General features: G+C 43.8%; 1 protein-coding gene across 2 annotated transcripts in view; it reads left to right on the top strand.

Moving 5' to 3' along the window:
- The window catches only part of SAP30BP (SAP30 binding protein), a 323,666-nt gene extending 310,482 nt beyond the window's left edge, over nucleotides 1-13,184 (top strand). For both annotated transcript variants that reach the window (XM_086930746.1, XM_086930745.1), the window contains 6 exons: nucleotides 9,041-9,132; nucleotides 9,361-9,421; nucleotides 10,138-10,189; nucleotides 10,399-10,457; nucleotides 11,298-11,394; nucleotides 12,329-13,184. In XM_086930746.1, coding sequence (XP_086786872.1) covers nucleotides 9,041-9,132; nucleotides 9,361-9,421; nucleotides 10,138-10,189; nucleotides 10,399-10,457; nucleotides 11,298-11,394; nucleotides 12,329-12,510 — 543 coding nt within the window. In that variant the 3' untranslated portion in view covers nucleotides 12,511-13,184. The remainder of the gene's footprint in view (nucleotides 1-9,040; nucleotides 9,133-9,360; nucleotides 9,422-10,137; nucleotides 10,190-10,398; nucleotides 10,458-11,297; nucleotides 11,395-12,328) is intronic.
- Nucleotides 13,185-14,698: the final 1,514 nt, after the last annotated feature.

Raw genomic sequence — 14,698 nt, 5'->3', positions numbered from 1 at the left:
CTCCCTAGCGATCATGGGGCGTTATGACCGCCAAATGTGGTCAGATATAGCTGGGCTCATTGACCTCATTCCTGAGGACAGAAGACAGGAAGCACGGATAATCTTACTAGAGGGAGAACGTCAATACAATTTTCAGACAACTAGCTGGGGCGGCAGTACTCAGATGCCAGGGTTGGCTTAAAGCCACCACTTTCAGACCGAAAGTCCAGACAAAAATATTGGACATGGCCTACGATGGCGAATCATTGTTCGGAAAACACATCGATGAAGCCCTCCAGGCAATAAAAACAGATACGGATACTACAAGATCCTTGGGCTCCTTGCAATACAAACGTGGAACCTTCAGAGGCGCTAGGGGGTGTGGTTTTTCCTCTGGAGGAGGTTAACAAACACAGCAGAACAGACAATACCAGCACCAATATAGACAGACTTACCAATCTTCATACCGGCAATCCAATACGGCTGATATCTCTCGCCAGGGAGGTCAAAACGATTGCAAAATCAAGGGCGAGATGCTAAGAGAAAACCGTGATCTCCACAGGGCGCCAATCACACCTCTTCCCATTCCCATGGACACGAAAGTTTCAACATTTGTGGACCAGTGGCGAGAAATTACCTCCGATCAATGGGTTCTAGACTTGGTGAACAACTGGCATACCCTAGAATTTGTCACCAAGCCACCTACCACTCCGCCCAAGGGACCCCCCACCCCCTCGCCTTAACTTATTATTCAAGGAAGCTTTAACAATGCTCCTCAGGAATGCTATAGAGAAGGTCCCAGCACATCAGAAACAGACAGGTTTCTATTCTCGTTTTTTCCTGATCAAAAAGAAATCAGGGTAATGGCGGCCGATCCTTGACCTTCGCAACTTGAACAGATTCCTCAAAAAACAAGGATTTTGCATGGGCACACTTTAAGAGATCCTTGGTTGCCTAAACGAGGGAGATTTTATGGCTTCTCTGGACATGGAAGACTCTTATTTCCACATCCCAATCCATCCCAATCATCGAAAATATCACCGATTCACTGGGGCTGGCGCCCATTATCAGTTCAAAGTGCTCCCGTTTGGACTAACATCGGCTCCAAGGATCTTCACAAAGTGCCTAGCTCCTGTAGCAGCAGCAGCATTAACATCCCGGGAATCCAGGTATTCACGTATTTGGACGATTGGTTAATCAAAGGTCCTTCGGAGCAAGCAGTCAAGATTGCCACTGCAACGTCTCTTCATCTTTTCAACTCTCTGGGACTAACTGTGAACAAAAGCAAATCCCAGTAACGTCCAATGCAAGTCCTTCCATTTCTGGGAGCCCTTCTGGACACAGTCCAGTGCAAGGCATTCTTATCTCACGATCGGTTCGTATTCAAAAGCTAGCAATTCTGATTTCAAGAAGAAAGTCAGTTTCTGTTCGCTTCGCTGCTGGGGATGTGCTCTTAGTCAATAAATCTCATCACGCTGGCACGACTCAAAATGAGACCTCTACAGGAAGAACTGCACCTTCAGTGGCAGCAAGCCGTGGGTTCCTTCAACGACAATATCAAAGTCACACCACGCATGATAAACGCTCTACATTGGTGGTCACAGATAGCCAATCTAGCAGAAGCACTCTTTCATACAGGATGTCTTAGATTTTGTTCTGACAACAGATGCCTCCATTGAATGATGGGGAGGTCATCTCCAGGATTTACAGATAGAAGAGTACAGACAAAACATATCAGCAGCCTGAATTACGAGCGAGTTTTCTGTCCCTGCAAGCTTTCCTTTCAAGGAATGCGGGTTCATCAGTACTGGTTCGAACCGACAATACCACCAGCATGTTTTATGTGAACAAGCAAGGAGGGACAAGATTGGCAACTTTGTCAAAAGAGGCTCAAGATTTTTGGGAATGGGTTACACTACACAACATAACCCTCAAAGCGGAACATGTCAGAGGCCTCCACAATACCCTGGCGGACACGCTCAGCAGGTCCCTATCGGACTGTCACAAGTGGGAGCTGGAGCACATCTAAGTGAACAAAGTGTTTCAAACTTGGGGCAAGCTGACATTGGATTTGTTCGCAACAAAGCACAACAAGAAATGCTGATATTACGCCAGCAGATATCCTCAACAGGGATCAAGGGGGAATGCCCTGTCCATGCGATGGTCAGGGATTTGTGCTTACGCTTTCCCCCAATACCTCTAATCCCGAGGGTGTTACGCAAGATGAAATCGGAGGGCTGCCTTCTCATCCTGATTGCCCTCGTGGCCACGTCAGTACTGGTTCCAAGAACTGCTGTTACTATCCCAGGACCAGCCGATCTGTCTTCTTCCAACACCCACAATGTTGTCGAGGAACAAGGGGCAGGTGGTTCACTCGGACCCTCAGTCTCTAAATTTACACGCATGGCTCCTAATTTCCTCGAATTCAAGGACCTTGAGATCCCTCAGGACTGTCGTGACATCTTAACTAAATCACAAGCTCAGAGCACAATTAAGACTTAACGTCTAAAATGGAAGAGGTTTTGCTGTTGCTGTAAAGCAAACAAGGCTCACCCGATAGAAGCTCCTGCGGAACAAATTCTCCCTTATTTGCTACATCTGGCTAGGTCTGGACTCACTTTTTCATCAGTTAAAGTCCATTTAGCCACACTTTACAGATTCAGAAAAGGTGCTAAGCTTCCTTCTTTATGTTCATCCTCATTAATCAAACAATTCATGAGATGTATTTTCTGAGCATTTCCTTCGGTGCGGTCTCCTCCACTGGAGTGGGAACTGAACACTGTCCTCACGCAGTTAATGAAACACCCATTCGAGCCCATCCACAACTTTCTCACGTGGAAAGTTGTTTTACTTCTAGCTCTAACATCTGCTAGAAGGGTGAGTCAAATTTAGGCTTTTACTATAAAGGAACCATTTTTACATTTCTCTCAGGATTGTGAGCCTCCGGACTAATCCTACATTTATACCTATAGTGCCATTGCAGTTTCACCTCAATGAACCGGTGAGATTACAGACTTTCTTTCCAAATCCGTCTACACCAGCGGATAGAACCTTACATTCCCTTGACATCAAAATATGTTTAAAGTTCTATCTACAAAGAACAAAAACCTTTAGAAAATCCGGCCAGCTGTTTGAGGCTTACGGACAAGCTACTCTGGGAACTGCAATCACAAAAGCCACAATTGCCAGATGGATAGCATCTACAATCCATTTCTGTCATGACAAGACTAACAGGCCTTTGCTAAGGAAAGTCAAAGCCTACTCCACAAGAACTGTGGCAGCGTTTACAGTGTTGTTTGCTGGAGTGACTCTAGAAAATATCTGTTCCGCGACATGGAAAAATGTCCACACTTTCACAAGACATTACTGCCTTCAATCTACATGTCAAGAGGATGCGGCGGTTGGACAGGCTGTCCTACGCCATCTTTTTCTTTGAGACCAGTTTTCAGGTACCTTTCAGTCTTTTACTATCTATGGTTGTCATTGTTCATGATACACACACATTTTTGCGATTATAACATGTTCATTGTATATAATATGTGCATAATGCTTACATGTCCACGTAGTGCTATTACTATGCATGTTTCTTTTCCTATTTATAGGTCATGCTTTTAACTTTGAAGGTTTGGCTTATTATACCTTTTGTTAACAATTTCTAGATGCAATTTAGAGTTTATCAGAACAAGTCTCCAACCATCCGCAACCAACTGTATACTTGGTATACTGCTTGCTACTCTGATTCAGTCATGTGAATCTATGAAAGATACCCCAATACTGGATAAGAAAACAAGTTACTTACCTGCAACTACAGTTATCCAGTATTGACATCTTTCATAGATTCACATGCACCCCCCCCCCCCGGAGAGCCAGTTCTCTATGTTTTGGGATACTTATTTCCCACTTGTGCTAACGAAAATCTGCAGAGAACTGACTCTGCTGAGAGTGTTCTAGAGAGTGCTGATTGGTTGGGACCAATTTTTTGGTTCTTTAGCATAATGACGTAGATCGGCTAATAAGATCTAGGCCTCAGGGCTTTTTCTTTGTCGCCTACTACTGATATTTACCTTTGGCACTACTTTTGTATTTACTGTGGGACTCCTGCCTCTGCGACTGGGAATGATTCAGTCATGTCAGTCTGTGAAAGATATCAATACTGGATAACTGTAGTTACAGGTAAGTAAGTTGTTATCTATCCATGCACACCATGTTCCTCACACAGCCTTTATGGCTGTTTGAAAGACATTTGCAGCACACCCAATGTGGTGGCCTATGATTCATGAAATCAATATTTTATGTGCTCATTTCTTAGAACCAACAATTTTGGTGACAAAGAACGAGTACCAAATGGCGAAAAGAAAACTGATTCCTGATTCTGTCTTTAATAAGACAGTAGCTATGTATATACTTGATCCTCAAATGCACGATTTGGTTTAGAGAGCACGGGAATGATTTACACCGGACCCCCTTAAAAGAGATTATTCTAATGCTTCACCACCTTGTAGTAACATGGGTGGAAAAGGTCTATCAGATCGTTGATGCTAGAGTCCAAAGAAATTTGTCTCAAAACCTGTATGAGATGTACTCCATTCGGTATCAGGAATAACGAATTGTGACCCTTGATAAGTTCCGATCAGCAAAACAGGAGGAACACCGTATTCTCCTGTCCCACGACGCGTCCTATCCCTCGCTTATACTATACAAAAAACTGTATACGCGAGGGATAGGACGCCTCGTGGGACATGAGAATACGGTGCTCTTCCTGTTTTGCTGATCAGAACTTATCAAGCCATTGGAGGAGAGGGGCGTCACTCGGTTGAAGCCCCGTCTTTTTCGGATTCGGGGGCGTGTTTTTTGCGTTCTTTCTACCTGTGACGTCATCCGTCACTCAGAACGCAAAAAACACGCCCCCGATTCCGATGTTTGCGGCCGCCATTTTTTTTGTTGTTGTCTTCGGGGGCACCATCACCCGCACCGAGCTGCCTCCTTTCCCTCACTGCCGTTCAGGCCCGGACGCTGTTTTGTCGTCCTTGGGTTGCCGCGTTCTTGTTCTGGCGTCGGGGTTACGGTGAGTGTTGAACACCATAGCCAGGGTCTCTCCCTTTCGGTCTGCGGGAGTCTGGTCGCCTGGCTGTGGGATGGGGGGGCATGGATGCCCGCGAGACCGTTGGCCTGGGGTGTGTGGCAGAGGAAGCAGCTTGGTAATGTGCGGCGTGTTTGTGACTGTTTAAAACTCCCGTGTCCCCAGCAGCGCTTTAGTGGCATTTGGTCCTGCCCCAAACGTTGTAGTGGCTCGCCGGGGCTAGTGAGGAGTGGTATGGGGACCCTGGTGTAGCATGCAGGTTTATCGGTATAGCGTTCAGATATCTTTGGCGCTTTATAAACATAGGCCTGGCCGCAACGTGGTTCGGTGTGTAATTGGTTTAGTGGCCGTAAGGTTGTGGTCTGGCCGGGGGAGCGTTGCATGCCCGGTCACGGGGGCACACGGGAATGGTGGTTGGTACCGGCGGCGCTATTCGCAATATTTCAAGCCGAGGGTTAGGTCGCAGTTGCGGTCATCCTGTATCTGGGAGAGACTGCTGCATATCTATCTTGGGTCTCCTGGCCGGCTCCCCACTGTGATTAAGCAGGGGGTGTGTACATGGATTTAGGGTATATATTTTGAGCGGTCATATCATTGAGGCGATTTTGTTCTGGATTGGTGCCAGCCTCGTGATGTCTTACTAGCCTCTAGACTCTGGACGCTTCGGGAGTTTCGGTTAGCATGGGGGGTGGCAGCCATTTTCTAGGGGTTCCTCTACACGTTAGAGGTATTTATTTATTTATTCGTTTTCATTAGCGCTGACTTTACCCGATGGTGTCGGAGCGCTTCACAATAGGACAGAACTGAAACATGAGAACATTACAACATTACTGGTGAACAAATTACAAAAGCAAAAGTTACATTACATGAGGCAAAAGTGACCATCGTGAGCAAACGGTGCATTACAGGACGATAAAGTGGCAAGTGTGCAGGTTACAAAAGCAAACAAAGTACACGTTGAGGTATAACACTGCAATCAATGGAGGACACTCAAACACAAGAACAAACGATACGTAGGCAATGGTGGCACTTGTGCAAGTATCGAAAGCAAACAAAATGTAAGAGGTAGCATACAGTGTGTTACAAGTTGTAGGTTGTGCTGGCACACGTAGGTCTAGTGTCGCAACAATCAAGGGATGGGTGAGACCGCATCTCGTGGGTTACCGCATCTCGTGGGTAGCAACAACTAAGATGTCCCACTCCACTGAGCCATTTTCAAATGATTACTTTTATAACATAACCGATCGGGCTATATTACATGTCACTTCTTGCAACCATAGAACCGATTTAGTAGTAGTAGTGGGGGCAATCATGTGACAAAAACAACTGTTGTATCTGGGCATATCAGGCATCCCCATGTGTAATAAGGGAATGTGTTCTGTGTGTGTGTGTGTGTGTGTGTGGCTCTGTGTGGATAGCTTTTTTTGTAGGTGTCTCTGTGTGGGTGGCTCTGTGTAGGGGTGTAGCTATTGGCATTGTAAATGACAATGCCATTTATTTAACGATTAAGCTATTGGCAATGTAAATGACAATGCCATTTATTTATGATAAAAAAAAAAGAAATGTTATGAGCAATGCCAATAGCTCTAGCTTTAATGATGCCGAGACCATTGCATTGTAAATGCTTGTTTCATGGGGTCCCGGGAAACCCTAAAGATGCGTTTGCTCTAAAAGACATTTGGATTACATCAAAGCTGACTGCTCTTGAAAGAGTGAATTGTTGATAACAGCATGCCCTCGTTGATTCATTGCTCTCTCTTTGCTAGCCTTAAACCTTCTCCACGTAAAGCGCTTTGTAGTGCCCACCAGCGATTTATAAGCACAAATAAAATACAAGTATATATTAATGGGTGTTTGATACAATGGCATATTGTCACAACTTGCTGTTTATCATGAAACATCTAGATATTTTTCATATGACATTTTAAAAACTTAAACAAGAATGTAGTCTTTATTTTTTTTATTATGTCACGAACTCGACCCGAAGATAACAGAGCTTTACATGAGCGCTACAGACGGACACGTTCCTTTTTGTTAGGCACAGATAGATTAAGTGACTTGCCCAGAATCACAGGATATTGAACGTCCCTGCCGAGTCTCGAACCCCGTTCCTCAACCTACAGTGGCTCAAACGTCTTATTGAAAGGGAGAACCGCAAAATGCACGCCCTTGAAATGAAATGCTCTATTCTTCAAGTACGTTTTGTGGCAATCAGAGACCAGCAGGATCCTTTATTATACACCTCTGAAAGGAAGGCTCAAAGAAAGAGTTCAGTGTATTATTTCTCTCCGCTTTGTACGAGCACCTTAGGCATTCATGCATTGCATACCATTATTTATTCTGCACCAGTCCAAGTAAAATTCTTCTAACTCAACTAGATGGTCGCAGTGATTTTGGTAAATTCATATCTGAGATCCATTGGAAGAATCAGGGTGAGCAGTTTTCTTTTCAAGGAGACAACTTTGGATAAGCCGCTGGTGACAGGCCAGTACATTGCCCAAGAGCTGAAAGCGCTCATTTCAGTACTAATGGTTCTGGTGACCGGTTTGATTTCCGAAATCTTGCACCAGTACAGCAAAGTTGAAATGAGTGAGTCTCGCGCACCTATTGTTCCTAACTTAGCAGAGATACCATGTAGGACTGCTTCAGATTGGCATCACTATCACAGTAGGCTGCATGAGGAAATTCAGAGAGTCTGTGTCGTAGACCGTTTTATAAAGCAAAACTTCTATGCTCCTAGTCCCTGCAAAATATTTTTTAAATGAATAATTACATATTTTCCACACATAAAATGCAAGAGCCAGGCATATGAAGGGCCTTCGTGGAAGAGCACATGGGGATGTTTCTTTGGAGAAGGCAGAAAATGCTGGAAATTTGTTTTCTTTCACCTACATTTAAGCCCTACGACACTGTTGTTCTTATGATATACTTCCCATAACAAATCAGACTCTGTTCACTCTCATATTACTGAGGCCTTACAGTCACGCTATTTCTATCCCAGATAACCCCCTTTCATGAAGACCCACGTCAATCGCCCTCCCCTCTGCCCCCACACTGACTAGCAACAACCTTCAGCAATATGGGCCTTGCCAAGACTGGCTTCAGGGGGCGAACTTAAAGCCCCTAGGGACCTTAGGCTCACATTGCTGCTTCTGTTTAATGGTGTAGGAAATCTGTAGCAAAAAAGATGGGAGGGTGAACAGGACTGCCACTGCTATTTGTAGGCATGTAAGCTTGACCTCAGCTGGAAAAGATTCAGACTTCCTCAATGATGCATTCCCACTGAAGGTCTCCACTAAAAGTCTAACACGACAAGCAGACGACCGTGTATCACTTTGTTTTCTGAAGAACTAAAGAGAAAGTCTTTCAGTGCAGAGCCTGAACATTTGAGGACTAGGGAGTAGAGGGCATATGGTGCCCATGCCCAGCCCCAGATCAACCTCCTTTCCACTCCATGAAGCGTGCATGAATGTATGATACTGGGCTTGGGATACAAAGTTAGGTCTACCAGTTGAAAGAAAACGAAGCCAACAGGAATCTGTGGCAATGACACCAGAGTCGCAGATCCTTGCATCTAAAGAGTGAAGTAGAAAAGGAGTCTGGAACTGTGCTGTATAACTCACATATTTAGTATCTCAATGGTATGATGGAATTGTCCGCTGAATTGAATTATGCTGTATGTCCCAGTTTTAGGCTCACAACTGGTTCTCCATAAAATAATATCTCAGGCTCTGTCGTATGCCTGCTTGTGAGGCTCACTCTACAGTTTTTGTCAGCAATGGATTCAGGGGCTGTGTTGGAAGATAGTGTATGCCTTGTATGTGGGACTCTTGGGTGTTGTTTATGTACATAAGAATTTAAGAACTGCAGCTCTTCGATCTGTACCTTATGGGTGAAACTCTCACTTGTTCCCAATTGTTCTTTGTGTAACCGCTTTGGTATCGCTAGGATTGAGATTCACACATTCCTATCATCCCACAGGATAAAATACAAAAGTTGTACGAGAAGAAAATGAAGGAAGGTATGGACATGAATTTGGTTATCCAGAGGAAGAAGGAGTTTCGAAATCCCAGGTGAACCCAACTTATCTCCCCTCCCATCATTTGTTTCACCCCCTTCTCCTTATAGTTCTACTTTCATCCCAATATTTGTTTGTCCTCCTCAACGTGCACCACAGTGAACCATTCGTTTTATGTAAAGTGATACCTAAGCGGAATATGGTGTTGGCCGATCATTACAACTTTGACAGACTCTTCTGGAAGCGAATGATGATCTTCCCAACTTTCCTTTCTCCTTTCCAGTATCTACGAGAAGCTGATTCAGTACTGCGCGATTGACGAGCTTGGAACCAATTACCCTAAGGTAAGTAAAAAGAAATTAAAATAACTCCAGAATCCTTTTGTAAATGCTTAGGGGTGTAGGTCATGATTGCTCTGCCACCCATTTGTCTGCCTTCTTTCTGCATTTTCTCCCATTCCGGAGCTCTCGTATGACAGAGAGGAGCAAACATTAGGAGGGGACCTTGTTGTGTAAATCCCCCAACATGTATGGGCAGAGCTCTTTCTAGCTCTGCCTATATCTGTCTTTTGGTTATCTCACACAAGATCGTCTACAACTCCTATTTCCAATCTCTAGGTTAGGTGTTGTAAATGTTATAGCATCCTTCACAGGGTAACTCTCACATCTGAAGTTCCCAGTCATTTGTGTGCTTGAATGTACTGCTAAATCCAGAGGTCCTTTGTCTTCTCTTCTCATCTGTCCATTTAGTGTTGACACATGCAAACTTAAGACCCTTATATTTTCCCACAATGCCCTCGGCCCATTCCTGGGCTTATGAGTTTAAAATTATATACAGTTAAATGTGCAAAACATGTGAACTATTGAAGAATTGATGTATAGAGCCGGTATGACTGACTTTATTTTTAGCAGTATAAATTAAGGAGTCTCCTTAAACTCAAAACAGAAAATGGGAAATGCTGATCAAGGAATCTGGAGCATTGGTCCATTGTTTGTGTATCATTTGTTGTTGTAAAGTGCGTCCTTCAGACTCTAAAAGTGATGCCGTCCTTCTCTTACAGGACATGTTCGACCCTCATGGATGGCCTGAGGATTCGTACTATGAGGCGCTAGGTATTCTTATGTTTCTCTGTCAGATTATAATCTAACAATGTAAAAAGAATCCATGTTTTTAAAGTATGTCATAATTAAGTCCAGGTTTATAGGTGTATTTGCATAGAACCCCTGTTCTGGACAGTCCCCCTTCTTTTTATCACACCGTCTCACATTTGTTGTTCATTCTCGTCATACTTCTCTTTATCTTATTCCCTTATATTCTGCAGCGAAATCCCAGAAAATAGAAATGGACAAACTAGAAAAAGCCAAAAAAGAAAGAACAAAGGCAAGTTTTCGAACTCTCTTGGGGTATGAACTTGTGTGCAGTTTGTTTCCCTAGGGTTAACAATATCCTGATCAGTCAGACTAGCAATGCAAGAGATCTACACTGGGACGGCTCCTCCGCATTGGCGGAGGAGCGTCACCTCACTGACTCGGAGGCAGCAGCTGAAAAATAAAACATGTTACTATTATTACTGTTTATTTTTCAGTTGCTGGCCGAGCCAACTTGTGTAGGGGGGGCGGGGCTGGGATCATAATGAAGAGTGGTTGTGCACTTCTAACTGGGCATGTCTGTTTGGCCGGCTGTCTCAGGGCAGCCAAACAGACATGCGCTGCAAGGTATCTGTAATCTGGCTGTATTCTACAGCCTGGGTGGAGAAACGTGCTAGACTACCGGAGCCTGAGCGGAGCGTCTAAGATGCCCTCTTAGGCAATCGCAGGGCTGCTCTCAAACTAGGAAAGCTCTGACAGGATTGGTTGGGGACTCTGGCCTAGGGATAGTCGAGAGCAGCAGTTGAGAAGGAGCACTGAAGAGCGAGGCAGCCACAAGATCAGGCAAGTTTAAAACCTTTTTAATTCGACCCCTGCCGCCCATCACGCACTGGATATTGGTAGCAGCCCTGACTGTGTCTGTGATTGTGGGGGGCTGTTTTGTGATTAGAGATGGAGCCCTCTCTAATCTAAGCAGATGCCAATTACTGAGCTCAGTAATAATCTGTGGCATTGTCTGTCTTGGTCATCTTGCCAATTATATGAAATACTCAATTAGTCTTAATGTTACATAACTCTTTGATCTTCCTGAAGATTGAAAAGCAATCAAAGATGACTACTTTCTTTCATGCAGATCGAGTTTGTGACTGGCACTAAGAAGGGTGCAGCCACTACCACCACCACCACTACTGCAGCAACTACCACCACAGCTCCAAACACTGCCGGAACAGGTAGAGTGTTTTTTGATTCAGTTTTCGTTGGGCCCATGAAGCCATATTTTACTCCACCTGCTTCTGCTGAAGAAATAGCATGAAAGACACCATCATCCTCATCCTTGCATGAATGGCTCTTGCTCTTCAAAGCTGTGTGCCACATGTCACTGTACTTCAAAATCAAGCCATAAAGCATCAGGTGGTACTGGAGTTAGTGTATGTGCACTATAAAGAGTTAATACATTTATTTACTTTAATTGGATCCTCTGCTGCGCATGCCCTCACCTCCAAGGATTTACAAAACCACAAACTATATGTGTAACATTTATAAGGAAAATAATGTGAGCATTTTGTGTAAAAGGACATTTAAAAAAACTTAGAAAAAGAAATAAAAGACAACATACTGAAGGCATCCCAGGAGCAAGTCGATTAGGGATACATTAGTGGTAAATTAGAAATAAAAGGGTAATCTAAACCGATGTTAAAGGACTCTTGGTTAAAGATTGCAGTCCTGGATTCAGGAATATCTCAGTAGGTACTGCATAATATGTCCAGAGGGAGGTTTGGGTTCTTGATAGTGAGAAAAGTGGCAGACCAATTCCTCTAAGACCAGTTCCACCCGTACCCCTTTCCTTCCATTTCCGTAAAATATTAAATGCAAACCTCTTTTCATTGTCCTATTCTGGCTTGGGGGCTTCAGTTTAAAAAAGGCACATGGGTGGTCATTTTTATTTTTAAAAAATCCCCTTCAATGTATTTAGTGAAAATCTTCGTTTACCGAAAAGAGTATCACCAGGATCTTTCTTAGATCTTTCTCTCAGGTTTAGGAACACAAGCATGTCTGATCTGTGTTCGGCATGTGATACGTTTGTTGAAAAGCCAATTTCACATTCATGTAGGGAACCTCCAATGCTTGCTTTGTTTCTAATTTCCTGTATTTTGCAATGTGCAGATTCCCAGAAGAGGAAGAGCAAGTGGGACTCTGCTGTCCCAGTCACGACCATGGCCCAGCCAATCATCCTCACCACTACGGCCACCCTGCCAGCAGTTGTCACGGTGACCACCAGTACCAGTGGCTCAAAAACCACGATCATCTCTGCAGTGGGCACCATTGCAAAGAAGGCCAAGCAATGACCCTGCAGGACCAAATTGGACTCAATTGTGTACAGAAGAGTGTTTTCGTGTTTTTTTACACAGGTGGTAACGAGTGTTTGAGATTTCCTGCCTTCAGACAAACCCTTTAAAACTTAAATCATCAGTACACATCCCTCCTATGGAGAGAATAACGGGCTTTGGTTTGTGATGCACTGGAACACAACCTGCAGAGACTGGTTCTTTCTTTGTTCACTACCAAACATATTGTTTAGTAGCAGTTATATCACTTGTGACGTTCCAATTCAGCAAAGGGATATTAAGGAATAAGGATGAATAAATGGATGAAGGTTCATGCTTAAATGAGAATGGGATGGAACATTAAGCTTTTGAAGTGGATGGATAATTGGAGCTATAACAGTGACTTCATAAAGTCCAAGAACATTGTCTTTCTGTCAGATAAACACAAGGCCTTACTTAAAGTCCTGAGAAGCCTTTTCTTCCTTGGATAAAGCAGCATCAACCAAGGCGTCCACCATTCTTTGTTGCAACTCAAGTCACTATTCTGTTACTGCAGGTCCGACTGCCTTGAAACGCAACAGGCTTTGTGTAAAGTGGAGATGTTCTGGCACAGCTTGAGATCTGTGAAAGAGAATGACATTAGGATTTGGGGAAAAAACCAAGAATAAAAATCGATGCAAAGAATGTTGACATGGGCAGAGGTTTTGCTGGTCTTCTTTCGTGAAAACATTAAATGCTTGCCAAGTTTGGGCACAGCACAGAGGCATGCATGTGTTTGTATGCTGTACTCTTATTCAGTCCGAGTACTATACAATTGTAGTCCTTCCCACTCTTTAGACACAGCCCAACTAAGTACCACACATCAGGCGTTAGACTAATGCATATCAGTGTGGTGATCCGCCTCACTGCACTGAAATGCAAAGTCACATATTTACTGTCCTCCAGTTTGACAGATAGGTCAAAAAAGGCTCCCGCATGTAGTCCTTCTTTTATGGCTGAGGCCTTTCCCTCTCCCCTGAGAGCTTCCTACACTCAGCCGTTCACTATAAGCCAATCGATGCACTTGTTGATTCGTCCACTGTGGACCTCCAATGCCTGCGCGTTTCGCTGAACAACCGTCCCTGGTAGCCGCACCATGCGATCTGTGCTGGCTGTGTAGGAGCAGAGGGGCAGGGTGTGTGCGGGATCAGCGGGAGGGAGCAAGTCAGCATTCCAGGCAGGGAGCCCAGAAGGCAGGCAGGGTTGAATGTGAAGGAGTGGTTGTCTTTTACATGTTTTCCCTACATTTTAGGTGGTAGTCATGATTTTATTAATTATTAGTTTCGAATTCAGCTGTCTTTTAACCCCTTCGCTGCTAGTTCTTTTCCCCCCATGTGCTAAGCCATTTTCCCCTTATGCTAAGCCTTGTTTTGGCTATTTGGGTTAGTTTGCGCTTAGGCCCCTGTAAAATTTGTCCACATAAGGTATCCACGACAAATGTGTCCTTATCTTCAAACTTCTTGAGGATTCTAAAGGTACCCAGGGTTTGTGGATTCCCTGGAGGGGATCGAGAAATAAGCCAAAATACAGCACATTTTTGTTTCGTTTTTTTCAGCAAAATGGGAAAGAACTGCAGAAGAAAGCATTTGTTTTTTCCCCTGCAGAAGGTATCACCAAAGGGTTTGTGGTGCTAAAATCACCATCTACCCAGCTTTCAGGAACAGGCAGATTTTTGCCAGAAAACCAGAACTTTCTAAACAGTTTTGGTATTTACTGGGACATAGTCTACTTTTCCTATTTTATTGTGCTTTCTCCTCCTTCCAGTTAGTGGTAGAAATGGACGTGAAAGCAATAATGGATCCCGGAAAACAATACATTTCTGAAAAGTAGACAAAATTATAAATTCAGCAAGAGGTCATTTGTGTAGATCCATCAAGGTTGTTTTTTGACAAACTAACAGTTGAAACTAACCAATATTGAAATTGAGTTATAAAAAATAGGCATTCATGCAAAGGGTTTCATCTGTAACTTCTAAGTATGGCAGATTTTAAAAAATCAATCTACTGTTACGTCCGCTGGACCCTTCTGGTTGTGGGGATATATAGGACTTGGAGTTTCACCTAGAACCCACGGAACCCAGCGCCAATAACGGAGCTGCGCCTTGCAATGATTTTTCATTGTGTACCGGGTATATAGCACTTAATTTGGTAAAATATAAAAATTGAAAAAT

Source organism: Lissotriton vulgaris, chromosome 7, assembly GCF_964263255.1.
Source record: "Lissotriton vulgaris chromosome 7, aLisVul1.2, whole genome shotgun sequence".
Taxonomy (NCBI): Eukaryota; Metazoa; Chordata; class Amphibia; order Caudata; family Salamandridae; genus Lissotriton; species Lissotriton vulgaris.
This window is presented reverse-complemented; position numbering and strand designations above follow the sequence as displayed.